Here is a 19618-nt window from a genome sequence, read left to right on the forward strand (position 1 = left end):
GATACTACTGGCCAACGATGATGGCAGAAGCTGTCGAGCTCGTCAGAAAATGCGACAAGTGTCAGAAGCACGCTAACATCCACCATCAACCTGCCTCTAACCTCAAATACCTCGCCAGCCTGTGGCTCTTTGCATAATGGGGCATCGACCTCCTAGGGTCATTCCAACCAGCAACAGGCGAAAGAAAATTCTTAGTTGTTGCGGTAGATTATTTTACGAATTGGATAGAAGCCGAACCTCTAGCAACTGTCACGGCTCGAAACATACAGAACTTCTTTTGGAAGAACATAGTATGTCGGTTCGGGTTACCTCGGGTTCTAATCTCCGACAATGGCAAACAGTTCGAGGATATCAAGTTCCAAGAGTGGTGCCAGAACATGGGGATTCGGAAAAATTTCACGTCAATCGCGCACCCGCAGGCAAACGGTCAGACGGAAGTAATGAACAGAGCCGTCCAGCGCGGACTAAAAGCACGTCTGGATCGAGCTAAGGGATTGTGGGCCGAAGAGCTACCAAGTGTCTTATGGGCTCACCGAACGACCGAAAAAGTAGCCACGGGAGAAACCCCCTTCAACCTCACCTACGGAACTGAAGCGGTGATCCCGGCGGAAATCGAAATACCAACGTTGCGATTAGAAACATACGACGATCAAACGAACGGAGACGAGTTACGCACCAACCTCGACCTACTGGACGAGGTAAGGGACCTCGCGCACATCCGAACAGTGGCATACCAGCAGCAGGTAGCTCGCTACTACAATAGCAGAGTAAAGCAATGAAGCTTCCGAGTCGGCGACCTGGTCCTCCGTAAGATTATGGTGCCCGAACCCGGCATCGGCAAGCTTGGACCTAATTGGGAAGGGCCCTATAAAGTAAAAACAGCGCTCAGGGGCGCATACAAACTCGAAACCTTGGAAGGCAAACGAGTACCCCGAACGTGGAACATCGTGAACTTGAGGCGATACTACCTATAAACCACCTAGCGAAGTGGACGAAATCAGGCCCTATGTGCCACAAGGCAAGCCGAGGAACTTCGGCGTAGACAGCACATTATCAGCTCAGCAAAAAATCAGTTCGCGGCATAAAAGACCACGGAAATTTAAAAACCCGACAAAGAAACAGCTCGGGGAAGATGAGCAAGGGGAAAAAGACACTCCATTGCAAGAAACAATACATTGGCAAAAAAAAAAAAATTTACATGCTCGGAGCCACTTCTTCGCCATCGGAAGGCACTTCAACAACTCCCGAAGGCCCTACCTCTCCTTCAGAGTCCAGCTCGCCATCGACAGCATTGGCCATCTCCTGAGTTATACGCGAAGTGGTTATGGCACTTACACCGAGGTCGGGGTATGTATTCCGGATCATCCACCGGCTCAACTTGAACTCCCTCCTATAAGAGTCCACAATCAGATCGTCAAAACGCGGGGAGGCAATGTAGTCTTCAACTGCCTTCTTCTTGGCGTCTTCAATGCCTTGGGAAAAAATCTGTGTTCTCTCCCTGATGTCCTCCTGAAGATACTCGACTTGATGCTGCAAATCCAACTTCAAGTCCGCCATATGCTTGACAACTACCCCCATGGCCTCGGCGTCACACTGAGACCTCGCCTGTCTGGCCATCGCAACGCGAGCAGCCTCTTCAGCAGCATAAGCAGTCGCTCAGCAGCCCGGGTATTTGCCTCTGCAGCACGGAAGGCTTCTTCGGCAGCATGAGCGGCAGCCTCAGCAGCTCGCGCCTGTCGCGAACTCCTCTCCACTTGGGCCGCTAAGGCATGAATCGAAGAATTCACCTACCAAAAGAAACAAGTGAACAAATGACAGCATAAGTAACAGAATAAAAAAGGAAGACAGAATCTAACTTACCACCATGGCATGTGTTACGGCGCGGCAAGCGACCTGATTCAAGGGAAGATCGGTCAACGCCGCGACCTCCTCGGGGAAAGTAGCGTCCCTACTCTTCTGAAGTGCGTAGTTCGGCGTCAACACGCTCCTAAACTCCCCTTGAGCTCCCGAGCCTGAGGGCCCAGCCCGCGTATGAGCAGACCCGGAGTGAGCAGGAGCACTTGAGTATGCAGGAGCGCCCATATGAGTGGTTTCAGCGTAAGGCGCCTCGGCAGTATCGTGCACCGGTGGAGTCACTTCGGGCTCCCTGGGCGAATCCTCTGGCATATGTTCTGGGGCTTGGGGCTCCTCATCCAGGGGCAGCTCGGTACAAGTTCGCTTGGCAACCCACTTCCTCCTCTTCATACCTTAGAACAAACGCCCCCCACGAATTCTCTCCGCATCCATCACACCTACAGAAACGAGTTCGACATCAAAAAAAAAAACAAAAGCCGCATAGCCAGAAACCTACCCGAACTCAGGCCAGCTGCAATAAGCATGGCCTCCGTTAAGTAGTGGTGGCACTTTAAGCCTTGTCATGCCCATTGCCGGAGACCCTTCACCGTCTCTTTATCAAGAGTTATGCCCAAATCGGGAGCGGCCTCACCCCACCCGGTCTGAAAGGGCCATCCTTGTGCACTTCGCACGCCGAAATAGTCCCGCTTCCAAGCCGTGATCTTATTAGGAAGATCGTGCAGAAGCTTGAAACCCTGGCGATGAGAAAGGTAATACGCCCATCTCCCCCCAGGAAGAGAACCCGCTTGTCTCTTGAGCATCAAGATAGAGGAGAATATATCTAAGTCTAAGGGAAAGTTCTGCTCGCAAAAAAGGGAAATTGTCCCCACCAGGTTCCGAATAGAGTTCGGATGAAGCTGGCCAATGGTGACACCGAAGTGGTTTATGACGTCGACGAGAAGGGGATGGAAAGGAAGTCGCAACCCTGTAGCAAGCTACTCTCGAAAAATCATGATCTCGTCGGGACCGTGTTCCCAAGGAAAGCTACCCGAAGGAATAAAATATGTGTACCCCACAGGAAGATTATAAGACAAAAGTATGGATTGAAGCCCCTCAGGCGTCATGGTCGAAGGGCCAAACCGGTCTAGCATCCGACCTCGGCGGGAGGTAGACGCCAAACTGCCCGAAGCGACTCGACCTACTGGTTCGTAGTCCTCAAACTCCACCTCAGGATCACTGAGGCAGTCTGGGGAATCGTCTGAGCTATCAAAGCTAGACATTGGGGAAAAGACGAATTCAAGAAAGTACTCACCGGAAAGTTTGAAGAAAAACCAAAGAACCGTGAACTGTATAACCAGCCTTGACGCGAGCTGGAAAAGACTTGGACGCGAGCTGAAAGGTTGGACGCGAACTCAGTAGACAAACCGCAGAAGTGACAACAACCGGGGTCCCCCACTATTTATAGCAACAGTAACCAAGAATCGACCGTGCAGACCGAAGATGATCCGACGGCCCACGTTCTTACCGATCGCAAAACCCTTAAGGTCGAGACGTGATTGGTGCACGTCTTTCCAAAAAAAGCAAAACATCAGCGCATTTTTTTGAAACCGACGTCGCTTCGATACGCGTCTTTTCGAAACTGACGCGCCGCAAGTCTCCGTAACAGTCTACCGCGCATGTACAGCAGTGACGTGTCTTTTTGAAATGACCCGCCGTCACGTCCCAACGGCGCGAATTGGTTTGAAATTTAAAACGCGCGATCACAACCACCAGCGTTCTTGAGTAAGCACGTTTCCAGCCTTCTCGGAAACTGAAAGAACCCTAGCAAAAGCGTCTCGAACAGTGAAGGTTCGAAGGACGAGACAAATCCACCAGCTACCTCGCGAAAACTCCTCGCACCATGGCAAGACCCCCGACGCAAGGAGTGGGGGGCAATTGATGAAGGAAGATTTGGCCCGACCTCTCTCATGTGACACGTGGCAGAAACAACAGCTCGGCAAAAGGGGCTAAGCCTAGGCGGGAACAAGGGGACACACTTCGCCGAACTGACCCTTGTAACAGCTCGGGATACACTTCGCCGAACTGACCCACCTTGTAACAGCTCGGGATACACTTCGCCGAACTGACCCACCTTGTAACAGCTCGGGATACACTTCGCCGAACTGACCCTTGTAACAGGTCGGGATACACTTCGCCGAACTGACCCACCTTGTAACAGCTCGGGATACACTTCGCCGAACTGACCCACCTTGTAACAGTTCGGGATACACCTCGCCGAAACTGACCTGCACTATAGATACCTCCGAGCTCAAGACCGCCTCGCTCAGCACTTCGCATCACCTTCTGGGCACCAAAGCCAAACAAGTCGTACCATGCCTGACACTAGGGAAGTCCATGCCCGAGGGCGCCATGCCTGACTGACTTGGGATCTGACGTTTGGCAGCAGCACTCTAAACGGCCACCTGCCACCACCACTGATGCCGCCATCTCCAGTTAGACGGTTAGGCAGTGACGGTTCTGTCTCAGCAGAAAGGACGACGGCCGAATTGACAAGCACAAGGGTAATCATACCCGATCTGACAAGGGCCTCGGGACGAGTACACGAAGTGACTATAAGAGCCCCCTGCCCCCCGACAACGGAGGTATGCAAACTTTGCGCTATCTGGTACTACCTTCTTTTGAAGGATTCTAACTTGAGCTTCGGAGCCTCTACACCAGGTTCCCCCCGAAGCTTTCCCATCTCCTCCATTTCAAGTTCCCTGCTACCCCGTTCGGAAGCAAGGCAGCGGACAGCTAAGACCAGCCGAATCGCGCTCCATCAATAACCTTAAATGGGCCTTAAGCCCATTTCGAACTAGCTGATTTGATTAGTCACTTAAAGGGGCGAATTCTGAGGTGGATCAGCTGATAGGATTGGGCCCAGACCCTATCCACTTAGAGAGTCTGAGATCTAAATAAGATTTAGATGTTGAAGCCTCCTAATTAGATTAGGAGATGGTTGATCTAATCTGTAGATAAGATAAGGGTTATCCCTTATCACTTAAAGGAACTTCCTATCCAAATATGATTTGGATTAGCAACTCCTAATGAGATTAGGAGCTGATCCCTTTAAGATTATAAAAGGAAGAGGGGGCGACAGCCTTTAGACATGCAACAAATACACTCTTGTCTCCAGAGCTGAGATCAAAAGAAGAGAGAATTCCGCACCCTGAAAATACTCTCTTGCCGCCTCCTTCCTGCAGCTGCCGCCTCCAACAGTTCGATCTCCAGTTCTTGGGAGAAATCAAGATTCGATCTTGATACCAATCTTTTGAGTTGTATTGACAAGCCATCCAGTTGATTCTTGCGAAGGGTCAAGTTCTTTTGGAAGAACACTGCTGATTCTGCTCCACCCTGCACTGTGTCATCTTCAGTGGGAGTAGATTTTGGATCATTCCTTGGGCATTAACACCTCCATTGGGAGATACTGCTTCTTTGTATCAGGTATAATCTCACTCTATTCCTTTTGGTTCAGATCTGGTTTAATTTATGGTTCAAGAATGACCCTTGAAAATATGATTTTCTAAATAGGGAATGTGATTCCCAATTGAAGGGAGAGAAAAAATTTTTAAATTTGCCCCCTTATTCCACAATCTTTGGGTGTCCATGTGATGGATATCCAATCCCTTCAAGGACGAGTCTTATCGTGATCTCGAGAAATTCGGGGCTTGTTGGGGAGGCCTTTGGAATTGATCATGTGACGTTTCGGCTCTCTAGCTCCAAACTGCCACTTTGATTCTTTAGTCCCAAACTGGATTGGGTGTCGAGGTGCCTTTACATCGAGGTGGTTTTTTGGGCCGAGGTGGCTGAATAGCCGAGCTCTGAATGTTGCGAACTAGGTTCGCTTGGCTGAATTGTCACCCCTTGATCAGATTGCGCCTTCATGTCCCCTTCTTGCTAGGTTGTGCCAAATCACCCTTCATCAATTGCACCCCGCTCCTCCAAACAGGAGTCCCAACCCGATGCGGGGAGTTCATGACGAGTCCAAGTGGATTTGGCACAAAGTCTAGACGACTTGAAGGGCGAACCGTTGATCTGGCCTGTTCAACCACATAGATCAGCCATGAAATGACATTGATCGTGTCTCAGCCACGCGCGGACGTCACACTGTTTATGAACTCTGCGGACATCAAAATACACGCTAAATCGATTTCAACCTCGGGGGGTGTGCAACCGTTTCCTTAGGAGTCGTTGGATCGTGTTGATCTTGATCGTTGATTCTCAGATATATATTGGCTATAAATAGGGGCCAAAGGGCCCATTTTCCTCGCCACAAATCCACAAATCTGCAATTTTTTTGGCCAAGGTTAAGGTTGTTGAGGAGTACAAGTCCTTAGTGGAGCTTCGGGAAAGGTTGGTCAAGGCAGGGACTGCGGGTTACTGCAAGGTGTTCAAACTTAGCAGGTGGTTGACCCGACGTAAATTTCCCCACCTCGACCGCAGTGCCATAAACACGTTGAAGATCACCAAGGAGATGGCCATCGAAGTTGCCAAAGATTCGGACTTCGAAGCGGAGAGTGATGACGACGTGCTTGACGAAGAAGAGGAGAATGGTGCTGGTGAGGACCGTATGGAGACAAATCCTCCTACCGAAGTCTCCAATAAGGATGAAGAGCCCCGAACTGATTGAAGCCTCTTTTCTTCGACCCCCCCCCCCTCTTTTTGTAATGCTCAATATTCCAAGCCTCTGAGCTCGATCAATTGTAATATTTCTCTCTCTTTTTTTTGTACTTGAAGTTCTATATCAATGAAATACAAGTGTTTTGCAATATTTATGTGCAAATTTTTCTAAATGTAGATTACTCCCGAACTAGCAAACTAAACCAAATAGGAGTAAACTTTTTCTAAGTATAGGTTACTCCCGAGCTAGTGAGCTTGACACTAGTTGAATGATCTAATTGCCATTATATGCCTGGACGAACAGACACTGTAAGGTACATACCCGATATGTCTATGCCTGGGTTACTCATTTTCCTAAGTGTTGGTTATCCGTAAGTGTCGAGCAAACAAGCTTGACTCTAGGTGGGATTCACCTTACGTTGTTGTACGCCGAGGTGAATTAGACACTATAGGGTTTGCACCCGAGTTGTCTATGCCTCATAGATGTCTAAGACTTGTCTGCCTATGTCAAAAAGGCGACTAGGACTTGTCTGCTTATGCTAGAGAGGCGACTAGGACTTGTCTGCCTATGCCGAAGAGGCGACTGGACTTGTCTACCTATGCCGATGAGGTGACTAGGACTTATCGTAGTGTCGAGGTCATCTGTCAGCTCAGCGCCATAACCCTTAGGCTTTTGGGAATGACTCGCGGTCCTCTCTCCAGCCAGTTGTCTTTTTCGACTAATTTGATGGTCACATAGACTTGAAAAAATTTTGCCTTTTCCAAAGTCTCGAGCTCATATGGGCCTTCCCCGAATACCTGTTTTACTCGGTATGGACCTTCCCAATTCGGCCCGAGCTTACCAATGCTGGGCTCAGGTACCATAACCTTCTGAAAACCCAAGTCGCCAACGCGGAAGTGTCATTTTCTGAACCGGGCAATATAGTACCGAGCTACTCTTTGTTGGTTAGTTGTGGTATGAATGTAAGCTAGGTCTCGTACCTCCTCTACCAAGTCTAGGTTGGTACGGAGCATGTCATCATCTGTTTCCTCATCATAAGCTTCCAATCGTAATGTGGGCACCTCTATTTCTATCGGGATCAGTGCTTCTATACCATACGTGAGGTTGAAAGGGGTTTCACCTGTCGCAGTCTTAATAGTAGTTTGGTATGCCCAAAGGACACTGGGTAGTTCGTCCACCCACAATCCCTTGGCTCGAGCTAAGCAATCCCCATTTCAGCTTGCCCGTTTGCCTGAGGGTGTGCCACCGAGGTAAAATTTTGTTGAATCCCCATTTCAACACACCAGTTTTGAAACTTAACATCTTCAAACAGCTTCCCATTGTCGAATATCAGCACTCGAGGTAGTCCGAAGGGACATACTATGCTTTTCCAGAAGAAATTCTATATGTTGCGAGTCGTGATCGTTACTAAGGGTTCGGCTTCCACCCATTTCGTAAACAATCTACTGCTACAACCAAGAACCTCCGCTGCTTTGTTGCTGGTGGGAAAGGACCAAGGATGTCAATTCCCCACTGCGCAAAGGGTCAAGGGGGGGGGGGGGGAGGTATTTCAAATCAGCAGCAGGTTGATGGTGAATGTTCTCATGCCTCTGACACTTGTCACACTTTTTGACGAGCTCGAGTGCATCTACCTTCATCGTGGGACCAATAATAACCTTGCCTTAACACTTTCTATGCGAAAGCTCTGCCCCCCAAATGTCCACCGCACAAGCCTTCATGGGTGTCGCGATGTACATGCTCATCTTCTAAGGTTCGCAAGTAGCACAGGTAAGGGAGCGTGAAAGATCTTCTATACAGTTGTCTATCTATGAGGACGTACTTAGCTAACTGGCGCTCAACCCTTCGGGCCGCATTGCATTTTGCAGGTAGGGTCCCATGGAGCAAATAACTCACGAGTGGGTCGATCCAGCTTGGTTCCGCTTGTGATACGAGAGCGACCTCTTCTGCCCCCCCCCCAAGAATACTGGGTCGAGGTAAGTCCTCTATGTACACAGTTCGCATGGTGTTGTTGCTCGTGCTAGATAGTCACGACAAGGCGTCGGCCTCAGCCTTCTTGGACATTGGAATTTGTCTGATAAATCAGGAGATGAAACTACGCAAGATCTCTCTAACTTTGCCCAAGTAAGCTGCCATAGTGGGGTTACGGGCTCCGTACTCACCAATGACTTGGTTAACCACTAGTTGTGAGTCGATACATACGATGAGGTGATTTGCTTTCATTTCCCTTGCTAAGGTTAACACGGCGACCGGCGTTTCATATTCTGCCGTGTTGTTCGATGCCTCGAATCTGAACCGGAGAGAATATTCCATCTTCACCTCGCTTAGGCCGAACAGTAACAGTTCTGCACCGCATCCCTACTGGTTGGATGAGCCGTCAACGTGGAGGATCTAGGGCTCCTCGTCCTAGGTCGGTTCCACTCGGACTAGGACTGGCGCCGCAATGGTTGATGCTCCCGTCGTGTGAGCGAGCTCGGCCAACTCAAGGGACGCTATGCTGAACATGCACTCTGCTACAAAATCAGCTAAAATCTGGGCTTTGACCGTTGGCCGAGGCTCATACCAGATATCGTATTCGCTCAGCTCGATGAATCACTTCATTAACCTTCCAGACACTTAGGGCTTGAATAGAATCTGCCTTAGAGGTTTGTTGGTGAGAACAACAGTGGTGTGGGCTTGGAAGTACGGGCGAAATTTTCAGGCTACTATGATAAGTGCGTATGCCAGTTTCTCAATCCCTGGATATCTAGTTTCTGCATCCTACAAAATTTTGCTAACATAGTAGATGGGTCGTTGAACCCGATCAACTTCTTTGATCAATACCGAACTAACCACTTCATCATTCATAGAGAGGTATAGCTTTAACACATCCCCTTCTTCGGGTCGAGTTAAAACTGGGGCGGTACCTAAGTATCTTTTCAACTCGTCAATAGTGAGTTGGCATTCTTCAGTCCATTCGAAGTCCTTACTCTTTTTTATAGCTTTAAAAAAGCGTAAGCACCGGTCTGCCGATTTGGACATGAAATGGCTCAGGGCGGCTATCCGAACAGTCAGCATCTGAACCTATTTTATTTTGCAGGGTGGTCTCATATCTAGAATGGCTTTTATTTTGTCTAGGTTGGCCACGATGCCACGTCGATTAACTATATAGCCTACAAATTTACCCGAAGTGACTCTGAATACACTTATTTGGATTTAACTTCATGTTATATCTTCATAAAATTCGAAAAACATTTTTAAATCATTCAACAGAAAATTTGAAAATTGGGTCTTCACGACCATGTCATCAACATGGCATTCTACTTTATTGCTGATTAATGGCTCAAAAATCTTATTTACAAGGAATTGGAATGTTACCCTAGCATTTTTCAATCTGATGGGCATGACCTTGTAACAATATAACCCGAGCTCAGTTATGAAAGCAATCTTCTGTTCGTCAGTAGGATCCATCCTAATCTGGTTGTAACCGGAACAGGCATCCAGGAAGCTCAACAACTCATGCCATCATGTCACGTCCACTAGGCAGTCGATCTTAGATAGTGAGAAGCAATCTTTCGGACAGGCTCTATTCAGGTCGGTGTAGTTGGCGCACATGCGCCACTTGCCATTGGCTTTTTTTCACCAGAACCGGGTTGGCCACCCAGCTCGGGTACTGGACTTCCCTGATGAAGTCTGCCATGAGGAGCTTCCCAACCTCTTCATCGACTACCCTCCAACGTTTTGGGGCGAGGTTTAGTTTCTTCTGCCTTACTGGCCTGACTAAAGGGTTAGTATTAAGCTTGTAAGTTATGATTTTTGGATCAATCCTGGCATCTTGGCCGCAGACCAAGCAAAAACATCTAAATTTTCAAGTAAGAAACTTACTAGCTTGGATCGAAGTGGTTCGTTGATCGAGGCACCGATCTAGAGAGTCTTGGCCGGTTCGGCAGCAAAGACTGGTATGTGGACCGTCTCCTCTTTTGGGGCAGCTCGTTCGTCAGTATACTCCATTGGTCGCTCGAGCTCAACATCCTCTGCTAGCTTTGTTTTTCCTTTTAGGGCAGCCACGTGGCACTTGCGTGATTAGAGTTGGTCACCTCGCACGACTCCCACTCCGTAATTAGTTGGAAACTTCATCGCGAAATAGTAAGTGGATACTACCGCACCTAGAACATGCATGATGGGCTGACCTACTATGGCGTTGTAGGGGGAGGGAGTCGCGACTACCAGGAATGTGTGCTCAAATCGCACGATGTTTGGCCATGTGTCAGCTCCTCGGGTATTGTGATTCGACCAAGAGGTCTGACCTCCTCGCCCCTGAACCCTACCAAAGGAGAATCTACCGGTTTTAGGTCGCTTTTTTGTAACTGTAGTTTGTGTCAAAGGTCTCCTTGAAGAATATATCTGTTGAGCTGCCTGAGTCTACCAAGATGTGTTTAACATTGAAGTAATTAATCCTTAGCTTCACCACCAAGCAATAGACATCCAGATTTCTTGTTGTTGGGTTTCCCCTTAGTTGGGGAGGTCATTTGATGGAGGAGTCCTTAATAGCCATTATGATCTTTCCTCGCTTGGCGTTCAAAGGCATGTAGCTCATTCTCTCCACAGGTGGGGTCCTAAAGCGGCTTCTTGAGTTGCTTCTTCCCCTACTCGAGGACTTGCTTTTCTTCCTTTCCTGTCCACCACTACTTGTTCCTTCATTCTCTCTCTTCCTCTTTTCCGGCGATGGATTGTCGATCTTTTGGTTGATCTCTTCCTCGGTACCGATGAACTAATCTGCTAACTTGAGAAATTCGATGATATCTTTTGGTTTGTTATCTACCACATGCCACTTGAACTCTTTATGGGTAATTCCTTTCTTTGTCGCGGTGAGTCGTACCGCTGAGTCGAGGTCTAATATCGGCAAGCAAGTATCATTGAAGCGCTTTATATAGCTTCGAATTGATTCTCCCTCCCTCTAAACCACGTTCAGAAGGCTTTCTTGCGTCTTTGGGCACTTCTTACTGGTATTGAAGTGCATAGTAAACAGGTCGGCGAACTGGGACCAGCTTTTGATGGAGCCCGACGCGAGGTTCAGATACCAAGTTTGGACTACCCCCTTAGACGTAGTGGAGAAGGCCACACACACATGTAGGACTTATCAGCCCCAGGTAGGTGCATCTGAGATTGGAAAGAGTCCACATGGTCGTTGGGGTCAAACGACCCGTCATACTTGCCTAATGGGGGCATCTTAAAACTTTTTGGCATTGGAGTTGCTAAGAGCTTGGGAGACAGAGGGGATGATCGGCAAAGTAGTGGAGGCAGAGTCATCGTAGCCACCAAGCTCACTTCTTCTTTTCCTTTGGCTTGCTCTTCTTGTCGGTCTAGCTTCGTCGGTGGACTATCTCTGGTCGAGGGGTGGCATGTCTTACGACGTCGCCACTGCTACTTCTTCACTGGCTCACCGTTGGTATTGTTGACCTCAGTCTGGTCTGGTATTTCGGCATTATCACGAGGTAGATCATGGTTCCTTCTCATTGGATTCTCTTGATTCTAGGCTTGAAATGGCCATCGCGAGGGATGAAGAGGTCTTCTCTTGAGTTTGCACTCGAACACCGAATTGGTTAGTATTTGCTCGCGAGCCGTCATTTTCCTGCTGGGAGTACCGAGGCGGATTGGTCCTATTGGGCTAACTATCCCAGGACCAATTTTTGAGATTTCCTTGCGAGACTGGAAGAGTGTGCTGACCACCTCTCCTCCCATGGGGCAAAACCTGACCCCTGAGAGGAATCGAAACTTGCGAGGTCTCTTCACCCCAATGGGGAGATCGGCTAATGTTTTGGTTGGTTCTAGGACGATTCGAGTTCTGGCCCTGATGATACCTTGGGTGCCAGGGCAGAATAGCTACCGGTTCGGCTGTAGTGGAGGGAACTGGTGCTGATACTGATAGTACAGATAGTACTGCTGGAACTGTTGGACATGTTGCATCTGGATCTGAATTGCCCATACGCACTGAACGAGGTTATGGAACTGAGAATGCTCGATTTCGGGGGAAACCACGAATGACTCAGAGAAAGTCATGCCTAACACTAGGGGACGTGGGACGCTCACTTGCGTGGTGCTTTGTGGTGCGAACATTGACGGGACTCCAAACACTATGAGTGAAATAGTAAAGTAGTCGATGCATGCCGTACGACCTTGGGGGAAGGTTGATTGCTGGGTTTGCCCCCCGGTGACGTTCATCTCAATACTTTTTTCGGTGTGGCTATAAGATGTCAATGAAGTTGCGATTGAGTTTAAAACTATAAAGAAATAGGGATGACCTTTCGATCATTTCCCACAGACAGCGCCGATTGATGGTGCGCGATCTAGCTACTCCTAGTTGGAAGGTGATCAAAACTCTAATTGGGCAGCGAGCTGGACCGATCTACAAAACAGTGAATCAGAGAACCCATGGTAGCTAACTCGGCAAGGTCGCTTCATTGCTTAAGTCAATACTTATGCTGTGACTGCAAGTTGAATGCTTTAGAGTTTGAGTGCTAGTGAGTAGAATAATCACGCGTGCATTTGCCTTGAGGTTTCATGTCTTTATATACTGGATTAGTCATGGGCCTTACAAATGACCTCCGAGATCTCCGGGTTGGGCAATTAAGGTTTGTTTTGTTTTTGAATGATAACAGTATGTTGATAAGGTTTATCATTTTACCTCCGATTCAGGCAGATATAGGACAAGTCTTATCATGATCCTAAGAAATTCGGGGCCCTTTGGGGAGGCCTTTGTAGTCGATCGTGACGTTTCGGCTCCCTCGAACTGCCACTTCGATTCTTTAGCCCCAAATTAGATCGAGTATCGAGGTGCCTTTACATCGATGTGGTTTGGGCCGAGGTGGCTGAATACCCAAGCTCTGAATGTTGTGAACTGAGTTTGCTTGGTTGAGTTGTCTCCCCTCAATCAAATCGTGCCTCTTTGCTAGGTCGTGCCAAATCACTCTTCATCAACTTGAAAACAAGTGTTTCAGATCGTATCTTTTTCAAAAGATATGATACAATACACCCCGTATCGAACGTATCGTATCGATACTTTAAACCATGGTTACACCATATTTAATATTTTGTTGGTAAGAGATCCAGACTCCAGTCGGAATAATACGAAGGCATGGGTCAATCAAATCTAGTAATGGCCAATGACACGTTCCAATTAAGGATGTAAACAGATAGGATTGAATTCGAATCAATGTATATTTAAATTAAATCCGATATCAATTCGGATCTGATAGAATTTGATTTAAATTTGACTCCTATCAGTAAATAGAATCTTTAGATCTGATTCAACCCGACTTGTTTTTTTTTTTAAATAATAAAGTATAAAATAAAATTAAAATATACTAACTTAAATAAAATAAAAACAAAAATACAAATATTTTTTAACTATTTTCATCATATATATATATATATATATATGTCTTATAAAAAATTAATATAATAAATTTATAATAAATATATTTATAAATAAATATATAACATATATAAAGTGAATCCAATCCCATGTCAGATCGGATCCTATTATCCGATCTAAAAATCTGAACAGGAATGATCCGAATTCGATTTACGCAACATCGACCTTTTGAAGCAATTATTTTTGCGTTCTGTTGTTGGGATCCAACATACAAGAGTAGTAGCACACAGAAATTCATTATTTATTCAACATCCAACATTGACCTTGGGTTGCAGGCTTGCAGCCAGGTAATATCCCCACTTATTTGTGGACTAAGATGAGAATGAACTCAACAGATTCCATGTGGTTAATAAATTCTCCATTTACATTGAAAATTCCCAAGCGTTGGGTCACTGACTCACTGGGGACGTGGGGCCGTGAGGGTGAATAACGATGGGTTAAAGGTTAAAGCGAAAGCCACCTCCAAAATCTCATTCAGATCCCGTGTTGAATCACAACTCCTTAGACTGTTGATTACTCATCCCCATGAAAGACAGTGATTAAGTGCCCTCACTCCAACCCCATTCACGACTAATCAACAGTCTAGTCTAAGTCAATTTCAAACTTATAACACAACATAAATATACAACGATATAATTTATCAAGAACAAGTTTGGACTTGGTCGTAAATCGTAACCCCCGTAGAGATGATGCTTCTACCACTAATAAATTATTCAAGAAAAATCTGTCGAGTCACCTTCCACCATATTCTTTATTTCTTTGTAGTTAAAGTCGAACAATCAAAATCAGAAAGGAAGAGCGCATGAAAGGACCCATATTTCCTTTAATTAATGCACACTGCCACCAACAAACCACCACCCCACAACATCACGAGGAGCCAGCCCAGCCTAACACAATCTAGAATTTCCAGTCAAAGGGCCGGGGATCAGGACCCCACACGCACAACGCTTTGTTCAAATCCATCCTTTTAAAACAAAAGCTGGAAACAACCAAGAGAAGTTGAATCCAAACAATATACCACCAAGAACCCACCAAAATGAAACCATATTTACATTGAGTAATAAATGACACATTGACTCAATAATTTAACATTCCCTTTATACAAATTCTCTCTCTCTCTTTCTCTCTCTCTCTCTCTCTCTCAAGGCCGCAAACACAACCGAAAAAAAAAGAAATCAAAGGGTAGCCAACCCCTCCCTCCTAATCTTCATTTTCATTACACAAACGCAAGAAAGACAGACTCTGAGACCTTGACCATGAGAAGAGACCCCTAAACCTCTCTCAACCTTCTTTCTAACCTAAGAAAACTACCCTAATCTAATAATAACAATTAAGAAGAGAAGGGTTTGTTTTGGCTTTCCCTCTCTTTATTTGCTGGATCTTCATCACATCTACATACATACATACATCCCTCTTTACATACATAGATAATACCATCCTATCAATGAAGATTGATCGAGGAAAACCGAAAACATATTTACAATAATAACACAATTCCCTCCCTTCTCTCTCTTGCTCTCTGTCCTTCTGAAAATTCGAATTAAAGGCTCTCTTCTCTTGCTTTCTTCAAAAAAAAAAAATGAAAACGTTGTTGACCTGGTGTTGTGATTTTTAGTTCTCTTCTATGTACTGATGGAAAACGTTGGAGAGGGTTTCTAAGCAACGGCAGGAATGCTGCAGGTTCGCCTGTCCCTGTCGAGGCAATCGAAACCCTCGATTCTCACCGCCGGATTGTTCCCGAACGTCGCGCGAACGCATCCTCCCTTGCGGGCGGACGAGGACGGGGAAGAAGAAAGACCCGACGGAGTTGGGATCGGAACCGGTGCAAGCGAGGTCAGCTTCTCCTCCCCAAAACGGGCGTCTTGGATTAGTGGGTTAGTTGCCCGAGTCGGTGGAGACCCACAGAAAAACGGGGGCGACGAAGCCGCCTGAGCTGCCGATTGCTCTACTCCATAACTACCCTGTAATAACACAACAAACGCACTGTTGTGACAAACCATATCAAAGGAAAAGTTTTTATCTTCTGCAAGGCGCTCCGTGAGAGGGTTTTTTCAGAAGAAGAACATGGAATCATATAATACCTTAGTCAGAATGATGTCTAGAAGCTCAGTCCCGGCTTTCGACTCGCAAAAATCAGGTTGACTGCTTTGGTCGGGCAAAAGCAGAAAAATTAATACTATACGAATTATAAATAGAAATTTCAAGGCGATTCGACATGAAGATTCAAGACCAAGTGACGCGAAAAGATCTAGAAAGGAAAAAATAAAGTACCTGAAGTGCCATCTCAATGGTCTGATTGAGTCGTTGATGGCATGATTCAAGAGGCCGAGTCTGCGAGGTTTGGGGCAAACGACGAGATCTTTCCGCTCAGAGATGGAGAAGGAGCTCCTCCTCTCATCACAGGCTGCGAAGGCGTTCTGCTGAAAACCGCAATGGTTCATCTTGACTGCTCTTCGAGATCTGAAGGAGAACGTCTGGTACAGCAAAAGGAAGAAAAACTTTAGCCGAGACTTAATGGTTGGGTAGCAGATCCAAACGAAAGACCAAGGATCTAGTCATAAAGATAATATATTTGCCATATTTCCGACGAGATCTAAGCAAAAGATGGAACCCTAGACTTTCTGAAGGCACAAGGCAGGAAAATTAAGAGCTTCCAGTAAAAGCAGCTGAAACAGTGAAATACTTATAGATCTATGAACAAGGCAAAATCTTTTCTACCCACAAGTAAAACCACCCAGAGAAGAAACAAATTTTCGGAACACACTCAGAACACAGCTCATCAAAACCATCAAAGACGGTGCCCTAACATCTAGAGGGACAAACGCGAACCGGAGACAAATTGCATGCCCAACAAAACAAAACAAAAAAAACAAACAAATTAACAAGAAAAAAAAAAGGATCTTTATCAAAGAAAAGAAGCAAAAGAGGAACAGAGATCTTAATAGCACACGGGGAGGAGAAAGAAAAAAAAATCACCTGAACTTGCACAACTTATCTCCGAGAAGGGAGGGAAAAACGAACAAAAAAACGAAGAAAAAAATTGCAGAGAAAGGTAGACAAGGAGAAAGAAGGATGAAGAAGCGGTTGGTTAGATTTATAGGGTAGAGAGAGAGGGGAGGTGAGAACCAAGAAACCAACAAGTAGAAAGTAAAAATAAATAAAGAAATGGACAGCAGCGTCACGGAATTAGACAAACCAGAAAGTGGGGGCAGAACCTGCAACTGCAAGCCTTTCGTCTCACCCAACACCTTCTTTTTTATTTACTCTTTCTCTTTTATAATTTCTTCACGCAGCGGTGCCTCCTACTAAAAACTGCATCGATTTTAGCTCCTCTCCTCAACCCATAAACCCAAACCGAATTCTGATTCTCTCTCTCTCTCTCTTACTTGTAAATATAAATATAAATAATAAAAGAAAAAAAAAGAGAAACCAAACAAAAGGTGAAATATGAGGAGAGAGAAGAGGGATAGTGATAAGATCTAGGACGGTGGAGATAGAAGACCGTTTGGGTCATTCCCTCTTTTGGGCTGTTCCCCTCCATTCGTTTTTTTCCTTTTTTTTCTATTATTCTATTTTTTTATCTATTTCTTTTTCTTATTTTTCCTGGTGCAATCCACTTGTCTCGTCCCTCACTCTGTATCACGTGGGAGACTTTTTCAAATAAAAATCCAGCCTGCCAAGTGAACAGTTTTTGTTCCTCCGCGTCTCCGCTGACTGTGACTGGATTTTAACTTTTAACATTTTTTACTTAAAAAAATATAAAAATAAGCTTATTTTTTAAAAGGAGGACTAAGCTGGTGCTTAGGAGGGAAGGAGTAGAGAGAGGACCACAATCACAAACAAGATCGTGGAGGAATTCGGAATTCACTGTTCACTCCTTGGAACTTTAATCAATTCTGTCTTGGAATCCATTCCCCATTCCCTATTCCTCACTTTTCATTTCATTTCAAAATTCAAAACTTGAACTAGTCAGACAGAAGACCAGAGAGGGGAGAGAGTGATGAGAGAGACCACATGCCTTTACTGAGCATCTTTACTATATAAAGCCGATTCTTACCTTTGGCCTCACGTCCATACGGCCATCCAAAATTTTAGTCCTTCGGGTTTTTCTCTTAACCACTATCTCCCCTTTCACTATCTATACTTTCTCTTCTCTCTCATCTCTTGCACGTATTTAATCAATCCAAATGGGACATGTACCATTCCCGACAAGGGTAGATTCCATTGAATTAACAGTACTTGAATGAGCCAATCACAAATTCACAATGACTGTACTTGCATAGTGTGAGCATAACTAAATAAATTAGCAATATATTACGTATATAAACATTTTTGAAGGAAATGTTTGGAATTATATTGTAGTCTTAGATATGAAAAATAAGTGACTAACTCGACAAAAAAAAAACAATCGATAAATATATGCATAATAGCTCATAGGTATTACATAGCCCTTGAACTACAACAATTAATTTATACAACACTTCTCAAAAATTAAGATCTATAAATATTTCTACTAGTAAAAGAAATTCAACTTGTAAATTGTAAAGAATAAACAAGGCCCAAAAAACCCTTTATGCCAATGACCAAATAAGTTATGGTTTATTTAGCAAGTATTTTCATAGGATCTTTCGGGCTTTTCAAAAACTAACAAACTAGAAAATAGCCTTTTTTTTATTAGTTGGCAATTGTTGTTGTTGGATTCTGTAATAGGGGTAGAATCAAAAACTGATATTGAATTTCATGATAGGTCCCACCTACGGAGAGAGAGGAAAGTCGTCACAAGCCCCGGGGTTGGATCGAGGGGTAGTGACTATGGCAATCGAGTAAATCAAGTGAAAGGAGGAGCTAACGAGCTCAATGAAGGTGAAAGGATAGGGTTAGCAATGGGGCGGGTTCAGGGTGGAGCATCCATTTTTCATTGAGAATAGAGAATTCCTGAATTTTTTCCCACTCCAAGGCAATTACTTAAAAAATATCTATTTTATGAATAATTTATACATAGAATACAGGAATTTGTGGGTATTTTAGAATTGAATTATAATACTTTATGGATAATTAAAAGTACAATTATGGGATCCTAAGATTTTAAAAATTTTGGAAAAACTTAGAGATATTTTAAATATCAATATTGAACCTAGATATATTTTACTAATTTACCTTTGGGTTCAAGAAATTATATCTAAAACCTGGCCCCACCCCGTCCTTGTTTAGGGTCGAGAAAAACCTGCCCCATTCGGGGCGGGGTGGGGCGGGGCCCCAGTTTTATAGGGAAATTGCCATCCCTATGAAAGGAGAAACTAAGGCCCCAGTTTTTATGTTTGGTTCATCGGATGACATAAGATGCTATGGGAAAAAAGGTGGATTATAGATCCCAATTTTTGGAATGTGGAGTCCCACCATTTTGGTGGGAAACAAGTGAGAATGTAGGGGAAATTTATTTAACAAAAAGGAAAACACCTTCCTTTATTGTATTTCTAAGAGTTATACGAGATCCATGACCCACAAATAAATGTTTAATTATTTGATAATATATTTAAAAAATAATTAATAACTTAAAATAACATAATTAATACAAATATTATTCAATAAATAGTTTTGAATAAAATATTAAAATTATTAATTAAGTCATACGTATTAATAAAATAAAAAATAAACTAATAAAATTACAAGATTAACTCATATAATAATAATTAACTAATTAATCAAATTAATAA

The 19618-nt window shown here is 44.8% G+C and overlaps 1 protein-coding gene across 6 annotated transcripts; it reads right to left on the reverse strand.

Moving 5' to 3' along the window:
• Positions 1 to 14919: 14919 nt before the first annotated feature.
• Positions 14920 to 17918, reverse strand: LOC148863634 (uncharacterized). 6 transcript variants are annotated; one of them, XM_088975596.1, is made up of 4 exons: positions 17101 to 17918; positions 16176 to 16378; positions 15986 to 16046; positions 14920 to 15865 (listed from the first exon to the last, which is right to left on the reverse strand). In XM_088975596.1, the coding sequence occupies exons 2-4, from the start codon at positions 16343 to 16345 to the stop codon at positions 15560 to 15562; spliced, it is 537 nt and encodes a 178-aa protein (XP_088831722.1). In that variant the 5' UTR covers positions 16346 to 16378; positions 17101 to 17918; the 3' UTR covers positions 14920 to 15559. The 6 variants fall into 6 exon arrangements, with proteins under 6 accessions (XP_088831722.1, XP_088831723.1, XP_088831719.1 ...); XM_088975597.1 differs by having other exon boundaries at positions 17120 to 17335; XM_088975593.1 differs by having other exon boundaries at positions 15986 to 16049; positions 17101 to 17278.
• Positions 17919 to 19618: the final 1700 nt, after the last annotated feature.

This window comes from Nelumbo lutea, chromosome 3, assembly GCF_056320005.1.
Source record: "Nelumbo lutea isolate HS-2025 chromosome 3, American lotus-T2T, whole genome shotgun sequence".
Taxonomy (NCBI): domain Eukaryota; kingdom Viridiplantae; phylum Streptophyta; class Magnoliopsida; order Proteales; family Nelumbonaceae; genus Nelumbo; species Nelumbo lutea.

What these genes read in the sequence shown, in the direction of transcription:
- LOC148863634 (XM_088975593.1), bottom strand. Translation starts at nt 16,345, where the DNA reads ATGAACCATTGCGGTTTTCAGCAGAACGCCTTCGCAGCCTGTGATGAG. An exon ending in CCATTGAGATGGCACTTCAG is followed by an intron (nt 16,050 to 16,175) that starts GTACTTTATTTT and finishes GCCCGACCAAAG; the next exon opens with CAGTCAACCTGATTTTTGCG. An exon ending in TAGACATCATTCTGACTAAG is followed by an intron (nt 15,866 to 15,985) that starts GTATTATATGAT and finishes GTGTTATTACAG; the next exon opens with GGTAGTTATGGAGTAGAGCA.